This window comes from Diabrotica undecimpunctata, chromosome 1, assembly GCF_040954645.1.
Source record: "Diabrotica undecimpunctata isolate CICGRU chromosome 1, icDiaUnde3, whole genome shotgun sequence".
Lineage (NCBI taxonomy): Eukaryota > Metazoa > Arthropoda > Insecta > Coleoptera > Chrysomelidae > Diabrotica > Diabrotica undecimpunctata.
The window spans coordinates 20974820-20997944 of NC_092803.1; the positions used below are offsets into that span (position 1 = coordinate 20974820).

The window sequence follows — 23125 nt, forward strand, 5'->3', positions numbered from 1 at the left end:
GTTCTAGGATTCTTCTCCATTCCGATCTGTTTCGTGCTTTTTTTCTCCAGTTTTTTATTTTTAAGGTTGTTATATCATTTTCTATTTGTTCTAAGTATCTCAGTTTCGGTCTTCCTCTTGTTCTTTTTCCTACTGGCATCTGTTTGAATATTTTGTTTGGTATTTCGCCTTCTTCCATTCTTTCTACATGTCCTATCCAACGCAGCAGTCCTATTTTGATGAATGTTATAATATCCGGATCCTGGTATATTTTGTATAGTTCGAACGTAGAGTTTCCACTTTCAATTCTAACGCATGAGCTTACGTTTTGCATTGTTAGTTGGGTCAACTTAACTAACTTAGGTGGGATCGCAAAGTCTATCATTGCATTATCTAATGCAGTTCTTGCATTATATAATGCAGTTTTTTTCACACTATCATAGGCTGTTTTAAAGTCGACGAAGAGATGGTGTGTATCTATGTTATATTCTAGTGACTTTTCTAGAATCTGCCCATGTGCTTGAATTTGATGTGTAGTTGACTTTCCAGTAGTAAATCCGCATTGATATTGACCAACAATATCCTTGCAACAATATAATGCAATTAATTACAATGAATTGTGGTTTAATCCCATGTCAAAAATATCTGACGATGATACGACAAGAACAGGAAATCTGCATATTGACATAAAATAATATTGACCTTTAATTAAAGGGTTAAGGACAGACATAATCTATATTTTCAACACTTATTGGTGCGCTAACAAATCCTTTTTGTTTTTTTTTTAAATTTAAAAAAGTTGTTTGTGGTTTGTAGAATTTACTAGCTATTATAATAATACGTATAGTTTACTTTGATAGAATGCAATAAACTTAGAAAATCGATCGTAATTCAAGGATTCATGAATTTATTAAATTTATAAAATATTTATAAATCGTGACCTTTCAATATCGACTAACAACATTTATGTCACCTAAGTTGTAATAGTAAGTGAAAGAGGACATATTAAACAATAAACGGTTTTGTTGTTTTGTTTTTTATTTTTGCTAAACAGACTATAAGTACTTCCTTATTTCAATATACAGGCTGTCATTCTGACTTTTACATGGTCGTCTTGATATTTGTGCAAACACGAAATAGAAAAAGAAAAACTTCAGTATTAACTTCAAAATAAACACAATAAAAATTATCGACTTAAGAACATTCTCAAAATTTATTCCAATTTAGAATTTATTCATGATACCCACTCCAGAATTCTAGAATCCTGTACCAGCGTATTCAGGTCTAGCATATTGGTGTCATATGTTTTTGTAGTCACTTGGTAGTCCACAAAAAGTATTTTTCGTCTGTGGTCTAATGCATCGCAGTGATGCAATATATAGTTAGTTGTTTCAGGCAGGTTTTGTACTTCAAAGTGTGCAACTTAAGTCTCCATGAAATAGCCCCATTGTATGCAGGTATTTTTTGACTGGCACATGTCCAGTAAGAAAGCGTATTATAATTCTGTTACTTTGAATGAACTATTGCAGAGCGCAGATATTGTCAGATTTGTAAAGTCATAAAGACTAAACTGGCTTGGTCACCTAGAAAGAATGCGAGATAATCGAGCTGTAAAAGTAGTCCAGAGATGGAAGCCTCCAGGGAAACAGAACAAGAGGAAGGCCCCGTAAAAGATGGATAGACGACGTAGAGAGGGATCTTAAAACCATGAACATCAGGCAGTGGTGAAGGAAAGTATCCGACAGGGCAGAATGGAAGAACATTGTTAAGCAGGTCAAGACTCACAAAGGGTTGTAGCGCCATTAGAAGAAGAAGAAGATCATCACTTATTTCTTACATCCAACCCTTCTATCTTATCCGTTTCTTGGCTGATGTCCACTTGGAAAGGTTTATTTTGATCTAGGTGCCATTACATTGCAAAGGTTTTCTAGCAGTCTCTAATATTCCATTCTTGCTTCCTCCCTTTTAAATATGTATAGAGGAGGGAGGTCCAGTAAGGTATCCATAACTGCTGTTGGTGTATCTCTTAAATCCCCTGGCATACAATTTTTTCACCTAAGTTTAGTTTGAGAATGTCATTCTTTTGCTTTGGTCACCGTACGACTAATGTATATGTACTTTTTTTATTTTACCACCATCTAATATAACAAGTCTGCTGATATTTGTACCATTCAAGCTTGGAGAACCTAATCCTCTAAATTCTTTTGGTAAATATTATGGTTTTGGATTTTGGGGGTTTATGTTAAGGAACTTGAAGTCCCTTCTATAATTTTATAGTCAGTACCATTAAATTTGCATTCTATCTTTGACTGATCCATTCGATTTACCGTGTAATAGTTTTTTGCTTTATTTCCAGCACCTACCTACCTACCTTCAAAGAAATAAATAAAAAACATGATCCAAAAAGCCTTAAGGGGCGCCAAAATCGTTTTTTGTACACAGGCGTGAGTAGCCCTTACGAGGGCCCTGCTTAAAACCTTCTATCCGAGTATGCCAATATTACTATAAAAAATAAAGTGTGTTTCGATAATTTTATCAAAAATTCAAGGGGTGTCTGTTTTGGTGCCGGTGAATGTATATTAAGACTATTTTTGGATAAATATTTATTTTAGTTTTTTACAGCAGATAATGCAGACATTGAATCGAATGTGATAAGTTTTTCCTTAACAGCCTTAATGAAATGGAAGAAAACGCTGCAGCGTTGCTAGTTCATCGTCGGCCTCAATGTGGCAGAGCCGGCTTCGATAAGGATCATAATTATGATTTCAAATATTTTAAAATTTTGTTGAGATCCTAGTATGATGACTTGAATAGAATAAATGAAAATAGACGACTTTAATATTCAACTTTTTGCTGACCCTAGTAAAAAATGGCCATAATGGCAAAATTTATTTTATTTCGTTTAAAATTAATAATAAAGTCGGGGTATTAATATTACTTTAATTTTATTAAATTTTTACAAACTTCGGCTATTTCTGGAGTAAAATATTACTTCGATCCTTATCAATTGTTGAGCACTGTTGTATTTGACGAATAGAAAATTTCTCACATCTCTTGTTATCATATTTACGGAAATGGATGTTTGGAGACCTTTTGAATAGAATTGAAATGAATAGAAAGAAAATGCCACGATTAGTAAATAAGTCAAAAATATTTCGAGAATACATCATTTATATTTTAGTATTATTTATACAGGGTGTTTCATTAACAGTTATCCATATAGTAACTGAAGATACCTTAGCAAAAAATACGAAAATTTAACCTAAAACACTAATCACATGCTATGATTTTTGTGACTGACATTTTTAAGTTAAAGTTGATTTCATATAATTGACTGAACTATCTTTCAATAAAATCCTTACAACCCATAAATATTGGCAATATCATTTTGACGTCTTCTATTTTAAAATGTATGTCTGATTTGCCGATATGAATGAGTCAAATTAAATTTAATTATTCGAAGAATTTTTTTACCAACAACAAAATTTTTGTAATTGATTAATATTTTGTATTTCGATAATGACCTCCGAAGTGAAAGTCATATAATTCGTAGAATAGCTTACTCACTAATGGACGTTTGTAGAAATGGTTTAACCGTGTAGAAATTTCGGTATTGTTGTAATTAAATACCCATTTAGAATTTTCCTGATAATGGTATCTACTAATTGTTATACGAGTGCGTATATCTATAGCAGTTTTGCAGTTTGTAGAAACGGTTTAACTGTTTTGTGTGTGCATTCGAGAAGGTACGTTAACTTGTCAAAAAATAAGTGCAATTTATTTTTAAACTTTTTTATGTACTGTGTCAAAAACATGAATTTAGTAAAAAAGATTTCAAAGAAAATAGTTTTATTAAATTTTGTGTAATTTGCAAAATCTTGAAGTTGTAAATAATGTTACATTTACTTCTAATGGGATTGCATGATTTAATGTTATCATACAGGAGGGCCAACGCGGTCCCGTATCACACCTGCAGACTATGAACGTGCCTAGCGGCCTAAGCGGCAACGTCGCTTCTCATAAGCACTGTACTGAAATCTTCTCGTGAATTTGTCTATAGAGCTTAATATATCGACACCTCCTAAGTAAATTATCGTAAGTGCATTCGGTCAACTTTACAGTATAGTTGTTTAAAGGTTCGCTCATTGTTTATTGATGATTATTAAGTGAGGAAACAACCAATATATTGGAAAATTTGTATATTAATTACGAAATAGGTGGGTAATAATCGTGTGTAGTACTTGAATTAACACGATTTCTTGTTTTCGAAAAAAAAAAAAAGGACTTACGATATTTTACGTTGACCAATATAGAAAGTAAATTATAGTATGTAACATTTACTCTGAATTACGTTGGACACTATACAAAATATTGATAGAATAATCGTTATTTGTCATACAAATTCAAAAAGTAGCACCTTATTGTAATTATTTTAAGGTACCGTAGTCTAAAAAAACATGCAATAATTTTTAATAACCCTTATATATATATATATATATATATATATATATATATATATATATATATATATATAAGGTTCTTGAACTCCTAAGTGGAGCATAGAGCTTCAGTGAAAACGCGCCATCGGGTTCTATTTTGCGCTAAGGCCTTCACCTCATTCCAAGACTTTCCTTGGCCTCTTATATCGTCCATGATGGAACTTCTCCAAGTTTGTACTGGGCGACTTCTTTTTCTTTTCCCTTGGGGATTCCACTCTAGGGCAGTCTTTGCGATACTGCAACTATTTTTTCGGAGTGTGTGACCGATCCAACCCCACTTTCTGGACTTAATTTCATTTTGTACCCTCTTTTGTTCGGTCAGGTGTAGCAGATCGTCGTTTCTGATGGTGTTAGGCCAGAATATACGAACAATTCTTCGTAGACATTTGTTAGCAAAGACCTGCAGTTTGTCTGTGAGGGTGTTTGTCACTTTCCAGGATTCACATCCGTAGAGTAGAACAGATATGACATTTGATCGGAATATTCGGATCTTTGTCCTTGTAGTATACTCGTCAGATCTCCAAACAGGGTTGAGCGTGCTGAAAGCTTGTTGAGCTTTTCGTATCCTCATATGAATATCGTCTTCTGTACCTCCGTTTTCTGTTATGACACTTCCAAGATACGTAAAGTTTTCCACATTTTCAATCTGCATATTGTTGATAGTAAATAGCGTGTTGTTCCTTGCATTTATTCTCATGGACTTGGTTTTACTAATATTGATTTTCAAACCTATTTTATTGGCTTCAGTGGAAAGTGTTTCCAATTGGTAAGCCAGATCTTGGAACCTTTGACCTAATAGACAGATATCGTCCGCGTATTCTAGATCGCTTAGGCGTGTGGTTAACGTCCATTGTATCCCTCTTGTGTCGGAGTCTAGTTTGGAGAGAACATAGTCTATAGCTATGTTAAAAAGAAACGGAGAAAGCACGCATCCCTGTCTAACTCCAGTAAGTACGTTGAATTCGTCACTGTTGATCCCATTGTGCGTCACGCTGCATTTCGCATCAGTATATAGTGACTTTATAATAGAAATTATTTTTTGCGGGATGTTTCTTAGCTCTAAAATTTTCCATAGAGCAGCGTGAGACAAGCTATCAAAGGCACGTTCAAAATCAACAAAAACCATGTATAGGGGTGTGTTCCATTCAACCGATTGTTCCATTATTACCCTCACAGTATTAATGTGGTCTATTATTATACGAAATTTTAATAAAACATAAAAACCTTCTAGTTACAAAAAAATAACAATACAATATAACTCACTATCACCCTCATTCTGAGTGTGCCCAACTTCTAAAACGCAATAACAAATAGATTCTTTTAAAGTGGATGCAGCATACAAATACATGGCTATGCGATTACTGTTTTGGCCCACACAATTATCCGACCAAAATCTAAATTAATTTGTGCCTTATGTTTTGAAATATTTATTAATTAATTAAAATTATTTATTATATTAAAATTAAAGTATTAATTTTTGCGTTGGCCTTCATGCCACATGAAGAAAGTACCTTCTTTATCCACGACATTGAAAACAATGAAGTTGAATATTGATAGTTTACATATATACTTTATCTAATTTACATACCGTTGCACGTCATCGGCATCATAGCCCGTGACGTCACATGATACCAACACGAAATATTTAGGCGGTAGGTGTGTTCTTTTTTAGAATCACTTTGCCGAGTACACTGGCATTACAGCCACTAGACATATTTTATTATATACGCGTAGAACTAATATTTAAAGATTTCTATTAATGTTAACTTAAAGAAATAGACAACAATCTGTTTCATTTAATTTGTATAATTGCATTATAAAGCGTTTTTATGAAGAACATTTGTTCGGAACACACTGTAACTGTAATCGAACGAAGGTGAAATTTTGGCATAAATTGGTAACACTTATTTGACAGTTGCGGTGTTAACACTTTTTGTACTTTATTATTTTAAAGTGAATACCTCTTGTTTTATATTTTTACCTATTTAATAAAATCCGTTCTTTTTAGAACAAAATTAGTGTGTTTTATTTCAAAAATGTCACGTAAGAATTTAAATAGTCATTGTAAAGAGTATAATAATAATTATGTGACCTATTTGATTTAAAATGGATTCAGGATTTTTTTATACTTTGGCAACTATGTCAACTTAGATCCCTGACGTAGATAATGACGTGCAACGGTTTGTAAATTAGATGGACTGTATAATAAAGATAATAAATTACCGTGTGGATCATTAAGTATTTTCTGAAAATCGAATGTAGCTGTTAATATTTTATATTTAAAACCTTAGAGGTTTTAGCTTTGTTTTTATCAACTTTCTTTCGCACGTAAGATTTTTACTAAGCAGATGTGATACATAAATCTGTGTTTCAAGCAATATTGGTTTAGATTTGTTTTTATAAATGTGACATTTATCACATTGGTTCTTTTTGGGAACGTAAACCATTCCTTGTATAAATCAAATCATCTATGAAAATTTATCACTTATATCACTTATATCACTACGTGTATAATGAGATTCTACGGGTTGAATGGACTTAATGTGATCACAAACACTTTTGACAACGTCTTCGGTTATCACCTTACGATGATTGTGATGGCGTCATATCTGGTATATTTATATCAAACCGTTAGTAACGTCTAGTTTTTCCAAAGCAGTGTAGACAAACTGTTCAGTTATAGAGAAAGTATTTAAAAACGACTTTTTACAAACAGACATAAATTCGCCCTTATCACCTCTCTTCACTTTCAGTCTATAAATGACAGTAAAATTGCGCCTTGATACTGTATCAGTAAAAACCCTCCGTTTTTTTTGTTTTAGTACTAAGTAAGCTACCAAACCCCATTGCTTTTCCCTCTTACCTAAATTCCAAAATTTATTGAAAATGGAAATCCTTTCATCGGCACTAGTTTTTGAAGAAGTTTGTTGTCTACAATTTTCTGGACACGTCGGTTTGAATGATTTCGCAAACTGGTTGTACCATCACGACTTTTATATGATTTACCTGTATTTTTTAGTCTTTTTCTTGTATTATCAATCCAAGATGCAACATGTCGACGTCTGATGTTACCTACATCCTTTCGAAAAACCTTTTTTCGTTTTCTAGAACATTATGGAGTTGATTCGCAAAATGAAGAAATCGGGGTGTTAGCTTGGGGTTTTGATAGAAGGTCAGTAGTGGATGAAATGGCTTACTGCGGTTTTTGTATAGCATTTTCATACCAAGGATAAAAGTAGTTATCACAATCGTAGTCTAAATGGTTTTTAGTACACTGTGGGGATGAAATGTGTGTGTTATCTTCCTCTGACTGGTTCTCTATTGATTCTAAAAATAATTCAATGTTAAGTTACCATTGTGTACCCATAAATAATATTTTAATTATTTTTTATTTGTTAATATTTACCAGAAAACGGGAAAGGAGAAATGTTATTGAAATCTTCGTCAACTATATCTGACGAAAAATCCGTATTTGTTCTGTTGCACTCATGTCTACATCCGATGGCAGAGGTGATTCTGGAAAAAGAAAATGAAATTAGTTAAATCTAAAGATTTTTTGACAAGTATAATGTTGTAACTTAAATAACAAAACGAAGTAATCTATGGCAAGTAGTATATAATATATATATAAGGTTCTTGAACTCCTAAGTGGAGCATAGAGCTTCAGTGAAAACGCGCCATCGGGTTCTATTTTGCGCTAAGGCCTTCACCTCATTCCAAGACTTTCCTTGGCCTCTTATCTCGTCCATGATGGATCTTCTCCAAGTTTGTACTGGGCGACCTCTTTTTCTTTTCCCTTGGGGATTCCACTCTAGGGCAGTCTTTGCGATACTGGAACTATTTTTTCGGAGTGTGTGACCGATCCAACCCCACTTTCTGGACTTAATTTCATTTTGTACCCTCTTTTGTTCGGTCAGGTGTAGCAGATCTTCGTTTCTGATGGTGTTAGGCCAGAATATACGGACAATTCTTCGTAGACATTTGTTAACAAAGACCTGCAGTTTGTCTGTGAGGGTGTTTGTCACTTTCCAGGTTTCACATCCGTAGAGTAGAACAGACATGACATTTGATCGGAATATTCGGATCTTTGTCCTTGTAGTATACTTGCCAGATCTCCAAACAGGGTTGAACGTGCTGAAAGCTTGTTGGGCTTTTCGTATCCTCATATGAATATCGTCTTCTGTACCTCCGTTTTCTGTTATGACACTTCCAAGATACGTAAAGTTTTCCACATTTTCAATCTGCATATTGTCGATAGTAAATAGCGTGTTGTTCCTTGCATTTATTCTCATGGACTTGGTTTTACTAAATATTGATTTTCAAACCTATTTTATTTGCTTCAGTGGAAAGTGTTTCCAATTGGTAAGCCAGATCTTGGAACCTTTGACCTAATAGGCAGATATCGTCCGCGTATTCTAGATCGCTTAGGCGCGTGGTTAACGTCCATTGTATCCCTCTTGTGTCGGAGTCTAGTTTGGAGAGAACATAGTCTATAGCTATGTTAAAAAGAAACGGAGAAAGCACGCATCCCTGTCTAACTCCAGTAAGTACGTCGAATTCGTCACTGTTGATCCCATTGTGTGTCACGCTGCATTTCGCATCAGTATATAGTGACTTTATAATAGAAATTATTTTTTGCGGGATGTTTCTTAGCTCTAAAATTTTCCATACAGCAGCGTGAGACAAGCTGTCAAAGGCACGTTCAAAATCAACAAAAACCATGTATAGGGGTGTGTTCCATTCAACCGATTGATCCATTATTACCCTCACAGTATTAATGTGGTCTATGCAGGAGGATTCTGGTCTAAAGCCTGCTTGATTAGCTCGAAACTCAACCTTGTTTGTTATTCTTTTCAGTATGATGGTCGTGAAAATTTTATTTATGACAGTAAGCAAAGTTATTCCTCTCCAATTTTTGCACAGTGTGAGGTTACCTTTTTTCCAGCCCGCTGGAATGTGGTTTGTTTCCCATACCTCTCGGATTATGGGGAGCAAAAGTTCAGCAGTTAGATGCGGATCAGCTTTAAGTATTTCAGCAGCAATGTTATCGATTCCCAGTGACTTGTTGTTTCTCAGAGATTTGATAGCTGCTATTATCTCCTTTTTGGAAGGGGCCTCGCAAGAAATATGCAAGTCTATATTCTGCGGGTTCTCGACAATTTCGTCTGCGTTATCTCTGGGAATACCTAGCATCTCCTGAAAATGCTCTTTCCATCTCTCTACTTGGTCATCTGTTGTAGTAAGTAATTCGCCTGTCTTGGATCTTACAATGTTCGAACAGTTGGACCCTTTTTGTGTTAGTCGTCTAGTAATTTGGTAAAGCTCCCTAGTTCTGTTGTGTTGTGCAGCTGTTTCTGCTGTTTCTGCTTCTTCGGCCCACCTTCTTTTGTCTCTTCTTGCTTTTCTTTTAACTGATTTATTTATTGTTTGATATTCCTGTTGTCGGTGTGCATTTCTTTCTACAGATCTTGCTTGCAGGATGTCTTTTTTTCGTTGTTTTCTTTCCTCGATAAGATTCCATGTTTCATCTGATATCCATTCCTTTCTATCTTTCTCTTTTTTACCCAGTTTGTCTTCAGCTATTTCTGTCAAAACATCTGCGAAATCTTCCCAGCTCTTTATTTTACGTTCTCTTGTTTTGAGTTGAAGTTCCTCTCTAAACATATGTCTTCCTGGGACCGTTTTTAGTTTATCTAGATTGTATGTTGGTCTCTTGGTGTTTCGCGTGGTTTTGTTTTTTGCCATCTTGATTTTAATGGTACCAATTACGAGATGATGGTCACTTGCGATGTCTGCTCCTCTTTTATTACGTACATCAAGAAGAGATGATCTCCATCTTTTTGATATAGCGATGTGGTCTATTTGATTTTCTCTTGTATGGCCAGGTGCAGTCCATGTTACCTTGTGAATATTTTTATGTGGAAAGATCGTTCCACCCATAACTAAACTATGACTGGAACAAAAATTTGTAAAGCGCTCTCTGTTTTCATTCATCATTCCTAGGCCATGTTTGCCCATTACGGTTTCTAAGTTAATATTGTCTTCTCCAACTTTAGCGTTCATATCGCCCATCACTATTAGTATATCACCTTGGTTTACTTGTTGGGCCGTTTGTTCTAGTTGTTCGTAAAAAATGTCTTTTTCTTCATGGAGAGATGTGTTTGTGGGAGCATAGCATTGAATCACTGTTATCTTACGGTATCTGGTGTAAAATCTGGCAGTCATAATTCTATCATTAATGGGTTTCCATGAAATAAGGCTTTTTTTGGCTTGTTTGCTAAGTAAAAGATCCACTCCGTTCTCGTGGCTCCCATTTTCTTTACCACTGTATAATAGGAGTTCTCCTGTTTGGGTATGGTGTTCACCATTGCCCAACCATTTTACTTCCGATAGACCGACAAAGCTTAATTTGTACCTATTTAACTCTTTTACTGCTTGAGCTAGTTTAGAAATCTCATACAGAGTTTTAACATTCCAACAACCAAATCGTGTCCGTGTTTTCGGTGATGCCAAGGTCGTCAACATGTGTTCCGTTTGGTTTGTTTCTACCAAAGTTTCAGTAATAAGGTAAAATATTTAGGATGGGTAGGCTATTGGCCTATCGCGTCCGAGTCTGGTGCCGGGGCTGCCGACTTGTAGCTTCCAGACAAGCCTCAGGGGGTAGTGGACCTGGAGATGGCAACGACATTTCCTCCGTACAGGATGATAAGGTTATACCGCCTATACTCGGTCGTCAGAGCCTCGTTTGTGATAACAGGGTTCACCAACGGGAAGGTGAGGTTGACTGTTGAGTAGGAGAGGCTATTTGAGACGCATCACTACCCCATTAGAACCCCATTGGCAAGTAGTAGATACGATAAAAAAACAATATGAAACGCCAACGTAAAAAATCGTCTCATATACATACGACAAAGATAAAAATTATTACGTTTATTAAAATACTCACTTTACTCCAAATTATCAATACCTACACAATAATACGTACCTTCATTTCTTTCACTTTATTCAATTAAAGGAGTTGCTTCAACTATAATATTGCTTCCATAAATTGAATTTTCTATGGTTTCTTTTTTTGTTTTCGTATTGCATCACTTTGTTTTTCTTTTGTTATGAGATTAATAATTCTATGTGCCCGAGACGACATGTCTTGTATTAACTTGTGTTACTATTTTTAAACTTCCGTTATTCATAGTTACGCGAACACTCGAATACCCCGAGCGCATTTCACCCCCCGTATAATATCGGTAGTAGAACATACGATTGTATACTTGGACAAAAGTAAACATACGACATTTTACATTCTAATTTTGGAGGTGTTAGCCACTCAATTCGAGAAATATCTCGGCCCAAACAAAAACGTGAAGGTCGCATAAAGTGTTGCAATTTTGAATTGGTAGGCCACCTTCAACGTAATTGCAGATTACGTATAAGAGCAGATGACAGAAAATCGACCGGCAGGCCATTTCCACCACAGCAACGCAGTCCCAGGTTCTCAATATCTACAATAAGACGAAGCAGCGACATTTGAGATGCTGATGGACTTCTCAATAGTGACCGAGCAGGAAGAAGTCATGCGAATGCCGACGGCTTCTGGAGAGCATGCAAGGAGTGTAACTGCCGATTCTCCGAGCGCCAAAAAGAACTAGGGGGCAGATTCGACAGTTAAAAACCATAGAGGCGGAAGTAACGAAGAAGCTATAACCAAGGAAAACCTACAGGCTGAGCAGAAGAAAGATCCAGATCCAAAGCCAGTCCTTAAATCGACGAAAGATCCAGATCTAAAGCTAGATCTTGATCATGATACTGAGAGATCAGGATAATAAGGATATAGACTCCAATGATTTTTTTAATAAAATTAAAGCGTTAAAGTTGTTTTCATTACCTGATGATACTGAACTCTTAAGAATTTTACAATATATAGGTACTTAAAAACTATTTAATCTCCATCCTTTCAAACGTAAGTATTACACTAAGAATTCTTTTGATATTGTCTGTATCTGTAGCTTCTGGCGAGCGATCTTTTTCAAAGTTAAAAATCATTAAAAATTATTTGAGATAGACAATGCTTCACAAAATATTGTCTGGGCTAGCAATATTAGAAACTAAAGAAGAAATTTTTGATGGTAAAAATTTTAGCGATGTAATTAATGAATTTGCAACAGCAAAGTCTCGGAAACTATCGCAACTACAATAGCAATTTTTTATTTTTCTATTGTACATAGTTTTTAATTTTATAACAAAGTTACATAGGTATTTTTTATCAGAAGTCTCTGAATATTTTTTTAAATATCTAAGTTTAAGTAGAAAGTAGTACTTATATATGTAATACCTATATACACATTCGGCAATATTTCTGTTATTTGTTCCTAAAAAGATGCGATTTTTAGTTTCGGGTTATTTTTTAGTATTTTATAAACAACGAGTCTTTACCCCATTAGATAAGTAAATGGTTTAAAATGGTTGTGAATAAAAATTTATTTTAATTTAGTTTGTTATGATTTTATTCTGTTTGTTTCATTTTAATATTTTAGGCTACAAATAAATATGACATCTAAAGTTCAGTTTTTTGCTTTAATACCTACCTTCAAAGAAATAAATTAAAAACATGATCCAAATTCCGTAAAGGCCGCCAAAATCTTTTTTTGTACACAAGCGCGAGTAGTCTTTACGGGGACCCTCCTTAAAACCTTCTATCCAGGTATGCCAATATTACCACCATAAAAAATAAAGTGTGTTTCGACAATTTTATCAAAAATTCAAGGGATGTCTGTTTTTTCTTGCCGGTGAGTGTATAATAAGACTATTTTTTTATAAATAGTTATTTTAGTTTTTTACAGCAATAATGCAGACGTTGAATCGAATGTGATAATGAAAGTATTTCCTTAACAGCCTATTCTAGAGCTTAATATATTTAGAGTACTCGGTAAAAGAAGTATGAGTCAATTTAGTCAAATTTTTCAGGAGAAGTAAAAAATGATATATAATCTTGTTCTGAAGCTAATTAATTGTCATTTCTCCTAAATCGTAGTACACAGAATTGTTATATTTACCTATTTTACTTTGTAAATACTAATCTTGAACAAAGTATGTTAATTTTTTTAAATAAATGGAAATTACAAAAAAATGTGACTATTATTATTTGGACCACACGTACCAGATGACTTATACTATTTTGTTCAGCCCAAAAAAGCTGTTTATTAAAAAAAGCTGTTTATTAAATAAAGTTTATTAAAAAATAAATAAATAAAACATATTTATGCAATATTTAGTAAAAAAACACATATAAAAACATAGGAATAATGTTAATACGTTTTCGGCAGACCAATGGCTACGTCCCTTAACGGAGAAAAGTATTACTCTGCGTCAGATGAATCTAAATCATCTGGAATTACATCAGTTGTGGTTAAATTTTTATAAAAATCGTGAAATACTGGACTTATCAGAGGAAGAAGATCCAAAATATCCTTTTTCTTCTGCATTGATATAGCAAGAGAGGTTTTATACAAATTGCTGGGTACCAACCTAGCATTATTTTGTCCTCTACGTAGTACACTTAGCATCAGAAATGCCTCTTTTTCATTAAATGATGTTTTATAAAGAACAATTACCTTTTCTCTTGTATAACGAAACTGTTCACATCAAACTAATTGAAAGTATTTCCTCTTATGCATTAGACAGTTACTTTTCAAAAGATCTGAAAAATTTAAGAAATCACCATGGTACAGTTTTACAGCATTGAATTTCTTCTTTTTCCTGTACTTCTCACAAGCTGACACCATTCGTGCGGATGGCTAATTGGAACAATTAACATTTTTTTTGGTTTTCGATCAAACCAGGATCAATATCTCACTACATATGATTGTGTCCACTCACCATGAATTTATGGTCAATAACTGTTAAATTAGTGTTATTTTGCATTGCTACTAAAAACATCATAACAACATGTGAATTTTTGTTCTGATCACCGCATGTATCCGAATACAGGGTTGGTTTGGAAACATGTGGTGGTAGTGATAATAATTCTTTATAAATACATGTAGCTATATTGGTACCCCCCTTCCTCCTTCACCTTCGTGCCACATGTAACATGCTACACTTCCTTCTCCTTTCTAATGAAGGTTATATGTGCATAACTGTCTTTTGTAAAAGGAAACAGAAGAATTTATGTATGGAGTTGGGAGATACTGCTGCAAGTCAAAAGTGAGGCATCTAAAAGTACTATCACCTTTTCCTTTTTCTGTATCGTTGCTCTTCATAACATATGCACTTTGAGTTTATTACTCAGCACATCACATTTATGGCACGTATCTACTTTGGGTTTTTTAAATGAAATGTTCATTTTATGAAACTCTCTTTCATAGATAGGTCTAGAGACAGGTGATTCATTTTCTTCACAGTATTATTTGTACATTTTCTGAAGACTAAAATGGCATGGCAAATACAATCTACTACTTTCTCGTCGAGTATAATGAGATTCATATAGGGGAAAAGAATTTATGTGCGACTTCACTGTATTAATAGTTTCTTCATTGTGCTTGTTAGCAGAAGGATCACGACCTCGCTGGTCATCAGTTATTCTTCCTGAAGTATTTGAATCCCTATTTGTAAGAGCCAGTGTAATAAACATATTTGTCTCATCAAATGTGTTCATAAAACTTTTTTTACGAACTTGATTTCTAGGATTATGGGTTAAAATGTTCTCGTTACACATTTCTTATCATTAATGACTATCAAATGTAAACAAAATATAATAAAAAGAGGAATGACCAACTTGACCTTTAAGGTTATCGCATTTATTACCAGAACATGATTATTTTATAAATATCAACTTTTTTGTGGTAATAAAAACGCACTTGGCAAAATGTGTTTTATATTCTTTAGGATTTTCATAAATTATTTGAAACTTTCACTATGACGGTAAAGATACAACTAATTAGAAGAAGAACGTATTGCTACAAAAGTTTTTATAATAAATAAGAAAATATTTATTTGACGATATATTTACTTCAAGTTCTTTAAATGTTTTGAGCAGAACAATAAAGTTATTGCAGACAGTCGATACGCAGCTCCTCCTATTCTCAACCGGTCTCCACGTCCCCCCAGAAACCCGCAATGGCGAAGTTTTGGCCCGGACCATTCCAACAGGGGTTTAAGTAGTAACTTATTTTCTAAAAGCAATTTTTAATTATAAAACGTGCCAGCCCACACACTGGTACAGCACAATAGCTCATAAAAGAAGGTCATTATACAGAGGTTACAGAAAATACGATGGAAGGTTTTAAATAATGATTTTCTAGTCCCTACAAAATCCCCAAAATGGCGTTTTCTAATCTTGATATTTTGTTTTAACTAACAATAAAATGGTTAAACAAAAGTAGATAGACTACCTGTGTCTGGGGCCATCCCCTAAATCGCATCCCCTAAAATCGCAACCCCCGGTTGCAAATGCCGAACGGCTTAACGTAGGATGACGTACGAGGGCTCGTTGGAAAGGGGATGAAAAATGGGGTTGAATGCAGTATGTGCCGTGCGCATCGGAGCATGCCAAAAGGTCATTACGTCATATCTTTGGTTCTATTGGTCCAATCGTGACGTACGAGGGCTCGTTGGAACGGGGAGGAGACGGGGACACAAAAAACAAAGATGGCAGCATTGCCAAATGGGCGCTAGAATGTATCTTTGTTGCTATTGGCATGATTTTGACGTATGAGGTGTCAAATGAAAGCGTAGGTGACACACAGAAGCCATGTCAACGATCAGTATGAACATTCTTCTTCTTCTTGTCCATACAGTGCCTAATAGAACGTGACATCCGACGTAGAACGCGACATTCGACGTAGAACGTGACATCCGACGTAGAACGTGACATTCGACGTAGAACGTGAAATGTCGCGTGAAATGACGTGACATTCGACGCAGAACGTGAAATGTCACGTGACATTCGACGCAGGACGTGACATTCGACGTAGAACGTGACATCTATGTGACATTCAACGCAGAACGTGACATTCGACGTAGAACGTGACATTCGACGCAGGACGTGACATTCGACGCAGAACGTGAAATGTCACGCTACATTCGACGTAGAACGTGACAGCTATGTGACATTCGACGTAGAACGTGACATTCGACGCAGGACGTGACATTCGACGCAGAACGTGAAATGTCACGCTACATTCGACGTAGAACGTGACAGCTATGTGACATTCAACGCAGAACGTGACATTCGACGCAAGACGTGACATTCGACGCAGAACGTGAAATGTCACGTGACATTCGACGCAGGACGTGACATTCGACGAAGGACGTGACATTCGACGTAGAACGTGACAGTTATGTGACATTCAACGCAGGACGTGACATTCGACGCAGAACGTGGCAGTTATGTGTTAGTCAAGATGTTGCTAGACATAAAATGTGACATTCTACATAGGACATAGTTAGTAGTAGTATGAATCCCATCGAGTACATACATAGAGTAATAGAATTTCAAAGAAAACTTGATCGGTTAAAGATCGACATTAAATCATATGAGGATTTTAAACATATTACAAGACAATTAGATAACCTGCATTTTGACAACAAAACGTGGAAACCCGAAGAGTTGAATCTACAGCAGCAGCAGCAGCAAGACATCTGGGCCTGTAGAAAACTGCCACCAGCTACATATCCATTAAGACGTATTCAACCAATACCATGTTTGTCAGCAACAACAACAACAACACCACGGGTGTCAGCAGCAACAACAACAACACAACCAGCGAGTATATGAAAAGTGAAATAGATAATGTCTTTACAATGTCCTGTGTAATATTAGCATCTGTATTTATATTAATTTTAAAAATTATTTTTGAAATTGTAAGAAGAAAATTTGAATCTTCATGTAATATAAGACTCAATCAATAAAGATGTTTTAAATAAAAAAAGCGTTTAATTTCTAATATATTTATTTATACATATACAAAAATTACAATGGTATTATGTTATTGGCAAACCAGTGACGTAGACGATCCACATTTCTTTCGGTGCATGAAAATAATCCAGCGGCATGACATGGGTTTGCAGTAGGGCCAACGTTTCCAGTAGCACGAGGCGTACCATCAAACTTGCAAACATCAATAATAATGGGAAAAACTCCAAAAACGTGACGTTTCTTATCCAAATATTCTGCTTTTTGTTCTCCTCGAACGTAGATGTAATCTGCTGCATACAACAACTTGGTTTCTAGTATTTCATTGATTTTGGACAATTCTACTTGCCCATCAGAGTATTGAATTCCAAGCAGTTTTTTCTCCACGTATGAGGCAGTCTTCTTATCCCCATTACTTAGCGCATTAAATGGTTTCTGAGGCAAAAAGATGTAATGACTTCGTTTAAAACCTATTTCAATGGTAAGTTCTTTGGGAACAAACCATCCGTCCACATCGAATCCCTGAATGTCTACGAATGCTACTCTCATGATGACTGCTCGTTCACTACTGGCAATTTATGTATCTAATTTAGACTTTTTACAATTTCGGTGAGAGGGAAGTACTCCATTACACAATCATGAATTATAATGCAATAAGCCTTGGTATTTTCGGGAAAACCATTATTCGCTTCAATATCGAGTTTTACGTCAACAGTGGATGCTTTCATGCTTTCTTCTTGTTTCGAACAATCGATGACAAACAATGCGTGATTCTTGAAAGCTGAGAAATCGAGTAGAGGTCGCTTTTGTTGGGAATGTATGTAGCTAGGATAAAATTCGGTATAGTTGAAATAGGCCTCATTGTAGTCAGTTTTGCTAAAATCCAACTGCATTCGCTCGTTTGGCCAATATTCACCATTTAAAGATAATCTGATACTTTGAATATCGACATTGTCAAATAAGGTGGGATCAGCTGAATTCTTGTCACGTTTGTTGGTTTGAAAGAAAACAATGACATAACGGGGTCTTTCCACTGCATTGCTAGTTTTTACAGCCCAAACTTCACGTCTAGCGCCTTTGGTAAGTGCTGGTAATTCATGCAATTCCCACTTTCTAAACGGAATAACTATAGGTTGATCTTGTTGAATGGATTTCATAAGTTCCAATTTAATATCATCATTGGGAAATATGTGCTTGACTCTGAGCTCAATATTGGTAATGTTAATCTTAACAGTAGTAACTTGACCTTGAGTTTTTTCTTTGACAATTATGCAATCGTTGTCGTTTCGAGCTCGAACTAGTCTTATTGTTTGACGGCCACACGTAATCAAAGGATAATCATTGAAAATGTTGAACACATGCTTAAGAGGCATCTGTATGTTGAATGAATGATCAGCAGCGTGTAGAATTGGATCCCTAGGGTAATTCCAGCCTGCCATTGCCATATGACCGGAATCTTCTTGAGTATAACATGTCATAGCACGTACAGCGCTTACGATACCAGGATCCCGCACTGTTTCCATCTCCCTTGCGCTTTCGCTGTACGTACACGAATCGAAAAGAAAAGCACCAACATTATTTGCTAGTTTAACGTCACCAGTTCCGTTAATTGCGAGCGATCCTTTAATGCATAACAAGGTTTCGCTCATTGCAAAGAACGAGTCGACTTGATTGATGCTAAATTCCACAATGTCATTGCAATTGAATGATTTGATGAATGGTGCATATGTTCGGTATTCGGCTTTTCGAATCGATTCGTCAAACATCGGCTTACGATAAATATCAAATATTGGAGGCATTATGCTGTTTGAACGTGATCGTTTTCCATACATAGTTGTCATCTTGTCAGTTTAAAACCAAGTGATTGCAAAAATAATTTGTTTGCAAACGTAAGATGTGGCCGCTTAGATGAGGACGTAAGATGTTGCCGCTTAGACGGTTGCTCAACTAATGGTGTACTATGAGCAGTAGATTGCCTTATTAATAATCCCATTTCCCTCTTGATCTAAGTTCCAGCACCAATGTGCTCTGTTCTCCTCTAAAGTTTACAGGTCGTCCTTCTTGATCGACAGCCAACACTGTAATATTGGTGATTTCTCGTTGCGGTACAACAGGTAAATACAACAAATTGTGTGGAGTTTCGTCAATTGCGTACCCAGGATTTGATTGTATGACAAATTCGTAGATCGTGTGAGCAGGTCTGTTACCATCGAAGGCTCCGGTACTAATGTTGCATTCAAAGCGTATGCTAGATACTTTAATAATCCTAACAGGTCGATCTGAAGAATGCGTCTGTCCTGGATTTAGTAGCGCAGGAGAAAATCCCAATACTGTACCAAGACTGTCAGGTTGCTTAAACGAAATCTTATATTTGCTGAAAATTTGACACTGCAACGTGTTATGGTTAGGTTTTAGACTAAATATCGTTTCGGGTTTAGGCACATTATCAGCACCCAATTTCTGTTGTATGTATTCTTCAATATCGGCAATTTCATAACATCCATCGGGGATATCAAATTGTTGCAATTTGTTTTTGTCATTGTAGTAATAAAACTTGGTATTTTCAATGTTTGGTATACTGTTGTAGGAATGGAAAAATCGAAGAGCTATCTCATAATCTTTGTTCGGATCCAACACGATCGGTGTGGGAGGTTGAAATGAGAATATGTAATTGGTGCTGTCTACTCTCAACAACTGCGACATAATGACTGACTCACGTCAATGTATTAATAGGTTATTATATTAGAAAAAAAAACAACAATATTTACTTTAATGATTTTATTTGTTCCAAAGCAAGTTTACAAAAATAACATGAAGCTTGAGAATTAGGTGGGCCATCCCAGTGAGTCCTCCAATCCGGTCTGTTATAATGTACGAAGCAGGGAAGTAGTATCTGTAGGTTAAATTCTCCTCGATATTCTTTAGGCAATTTATGCCATATTTGTAACAATTCGTAAGGTCGTACAGTTCGTGTAATATAATCTAGCGGTATGTATTTTAGTTCTTCTTCACTGAATTCTGTAAAACATTTTTTGTAAAACATATGGTCCATAAGCAGGTCTGTACTTTTAGTAGGCTCCATTATATAAAAACTTTAAGCATAAATGTCCACAAATAATTTGATTGTATGTTTGATACTGATGGTTATTATAGGAAATGTTGGCACGTGCACCACCCAGATACTTAACAAGTTCTTTGGTCGGCTTCAAATTACCAAATGAATCGAAATACTCTACGTTGTTGTTTATCTTTCTGTATGCTACCCAATGTGTTCCGTTATGTGTGGACACATCCAAGTTTACTATTGCACATTCTCGTTGTCGAGGACCGTCTCTAGGCAGAGCGTCATTCATGAAAACACCTCGAAAATGTGGTATTTTAAGGATCTTCGCATAATGTGCAATCTCCACATCATATAGCGGACGATTGGGTAGCTTTATTGGAAGTTTTTTTTCAAATATAAGCCGAATCCACCGCTCGGTTTCTTACGTAGGTACAGACCCGAACCGATGTGTTCCATTGCCCTGTTATGGCGAATATCCTCCTCCAATTTCTTTTGAGCATTCTTAGCGTCGACTACTGTCTTCGCCACCCCAGCTGCACCCCCCGCTAAAGCCCCCAAAGCGGAAAGGCCCGCAAATAGAGGTATGAGGGGTAGAAAACCTCCGGATTTTAGTGGTAGCACTCGTGGAACATCAACTTCTTTACGACCGCCAAGTCTTTTGATTATGGATTTTGCTATTCGTACAGCCGTCAAAGCAGTATCTGTTAACGATGCTCCTCTTTTCATGGACTTTGCAATTTTTGAGACAACATCTCGATTGAAAGAGTAACGTCCCCGTCTTCCACGACGACGAGAGCATCCCATCCCCAACTTTCTTTTCGTTTTCATTCCGCCAGTTACAATTAAAGCAGCACTTTTTTCACCAATGCTAGCGTCTTTCGACTTGAAGCGCTCCCAAGCTCTATCTTCCAATTCTTTATCGGCCTTGTGGCGTTCTTCGAGAGATGAATGCTGCGAATAAGCGATATCGTGTCGTTTGCAAGCTGCGTCTAATGGATTAATTCCTGGATCTCCACGTGCAAGACGTTTTTTTAGTTTTGTTCCGGGTCCACAATACTGATAACCAGGAATATGTAGTTCAACTGGAAGTTTATTAATTAGAGAGTTCACGAGACCTCCTCCTTCAACAACCAACATTGGACTGATGCCATGCAAGTGGTGACATCTATAATATATATTACCGTACTTATGTACTACACTTGCCACATGATGAAGGTCGTTCAGCAAGAGCAGACGCTACCAATTGATAATTTGGACATTGTCCAAAAAACAACCAACAGTAAACATGGTAAATTGCTACCGAATTCATTCAGAGCGATTATTTGCGGTCCAAGTGGGTGCGGCAAAACGAATGTTATGCTATCTCTTCTATTCAATCCGAATGGCGTCAAGTTTAAAAATGTCTATGTTTATTCTAAATCCCTCTTTCAACCCAAATACCAACTACTGCAAGATGTAATAGCGCAAGTTAAAGGTGTAGGATATTACCCATTTAAAGACAACGAAGAAATTATTAGTCCCAGCGAAGCTAAACCTCACTCTGTGTTTTTATTTGACGATGTTGCATGCGATGGTCAGCAAAAGATTCGCGAGTATTATTCCATGTGCAGACATAAAGATATCGATGCCGCTTATTTATGCCAAACATATTCAAAAATACCGAAGCAGTTAATTAGAGACAACTGTAACATGATTGTACTATTCAAGCAAGATGAGATAAATTTAAAGCATGTATTTGATGAGCATGTATCACCCGACATGTCATTTGATGAATTTAAAAAAATTTGTTCTGAATGTTGGTGTGATAGGTATGGTACTCTGGTAATTATAAAAGATTTTGCTCTCAATAATGGCCGATATCGCAAAGGATTTGATAAATATATAAAATTGTAAGATAATTGTTTAGTTGTCAACACAATGTCAGATGATACGGTTGCCATTGCGCTTCGCAAGAAGAAAGTCGCCGAATTGGCTAGATCAATTCGCAAAAAATATTTGGCATTAAAATTAGGTCGAACAGAACAAGATGAGTCCCTAAATAAACTGTTTAAACCACTCTCGAAACCTCTCAAAGATATTGCACAATCATCAAAAACGTTACATCATACTATCACTAACAAGTTTGAACAAGTTAAAAAAGAAGAAGAAATGAAAAAGGAAGAGGAGGAGGAGGAGAATGGTGATGATGATGATGTATTTCTTGATGCGCCCGATCTAGCGGTACCTAATGAAAACATTATTCAAGAACCAATCGAGATTCCGATGGATGCCACAGACGAATATATCGATCAATATCCTTCAATAAGTCACAAGTACATAAAAGAATATTTAATAAAAGACGATAAAATTGATAAAAACTATGGACCATTTTACGATTCTATTAGTGGCTGGATAATGGGAAAACGTCGAATAAACTTTGACAAACGCAATGGAGACATAATAATAATTCGAGAACGTGATTTAGAAGAACGTAGGTTAGGTGGTACGCCAGGTCTATATCAACTTTTATTTTATGCCAACCCTGACCAATATAATGATGAGGATTTACAAAAGTATAAAACACTGTTGAAAAACACAGAGATTCATCTGGATACTTTAGGACGTCTTAAAGGTTCTAGTGGAGAAAAATACCATTCTATTATTAAACCTCTATTCAAACCATCTGATGCAGCA

At 35.7% G+C, this 23125-nt stretch overlaps 1 protein-coding gene across 1 annotated transcript; it reads right to left on the reverse strand.

Moving 5' to 3' along the window:
- Window positions 1-7671: 7671 nt before the first annotated feature.
- On the reverse strand, window positions 7672-11003 carry LOC140433907 (uncharacterized). The gene is made up of 3 exons (XM_072521892.1): window positions 9610-11003; window positions 7885-7994; window positions 7672-7805 (listed from the first exon to the last, which is right to left on the reverse strand). The coding sequence occupies exons 1-3, from the start codon at window positions 11001-11003 to the stop codon at window positions 7672-7674; spliced, it is 1638 nt and encodes a 545-aa protein (XP_072377993.1).
- Window positions 11004-23125: the final 12122 nt, after the last annotated feature.

Excerpts from the sequence above, each read along its gene's own strand:
- LOC140433907 (XM_072521892.1), bottom strand. The coding sequence starts at position 11,003 with ATGTTGACGACCTTGGCATCACCGAAAACACGGACACGATTTGGTTGT. Across the intron at positions 7,995-9,609 it reads AACCCGCAGAATATAGACTT|AATCACCTCTGCCATCGGAT; the intron begins GCATATTTCTTG and ends TTCTTTTTCCAG. Across the intron at positions 7,806-7,884 it reads TTCTCCTTTCCCGTTTTCTG|AATCAATAGAGAACCAGTCA; the intron begins GTAAATATTAAC and ends AATTATTTTTAG.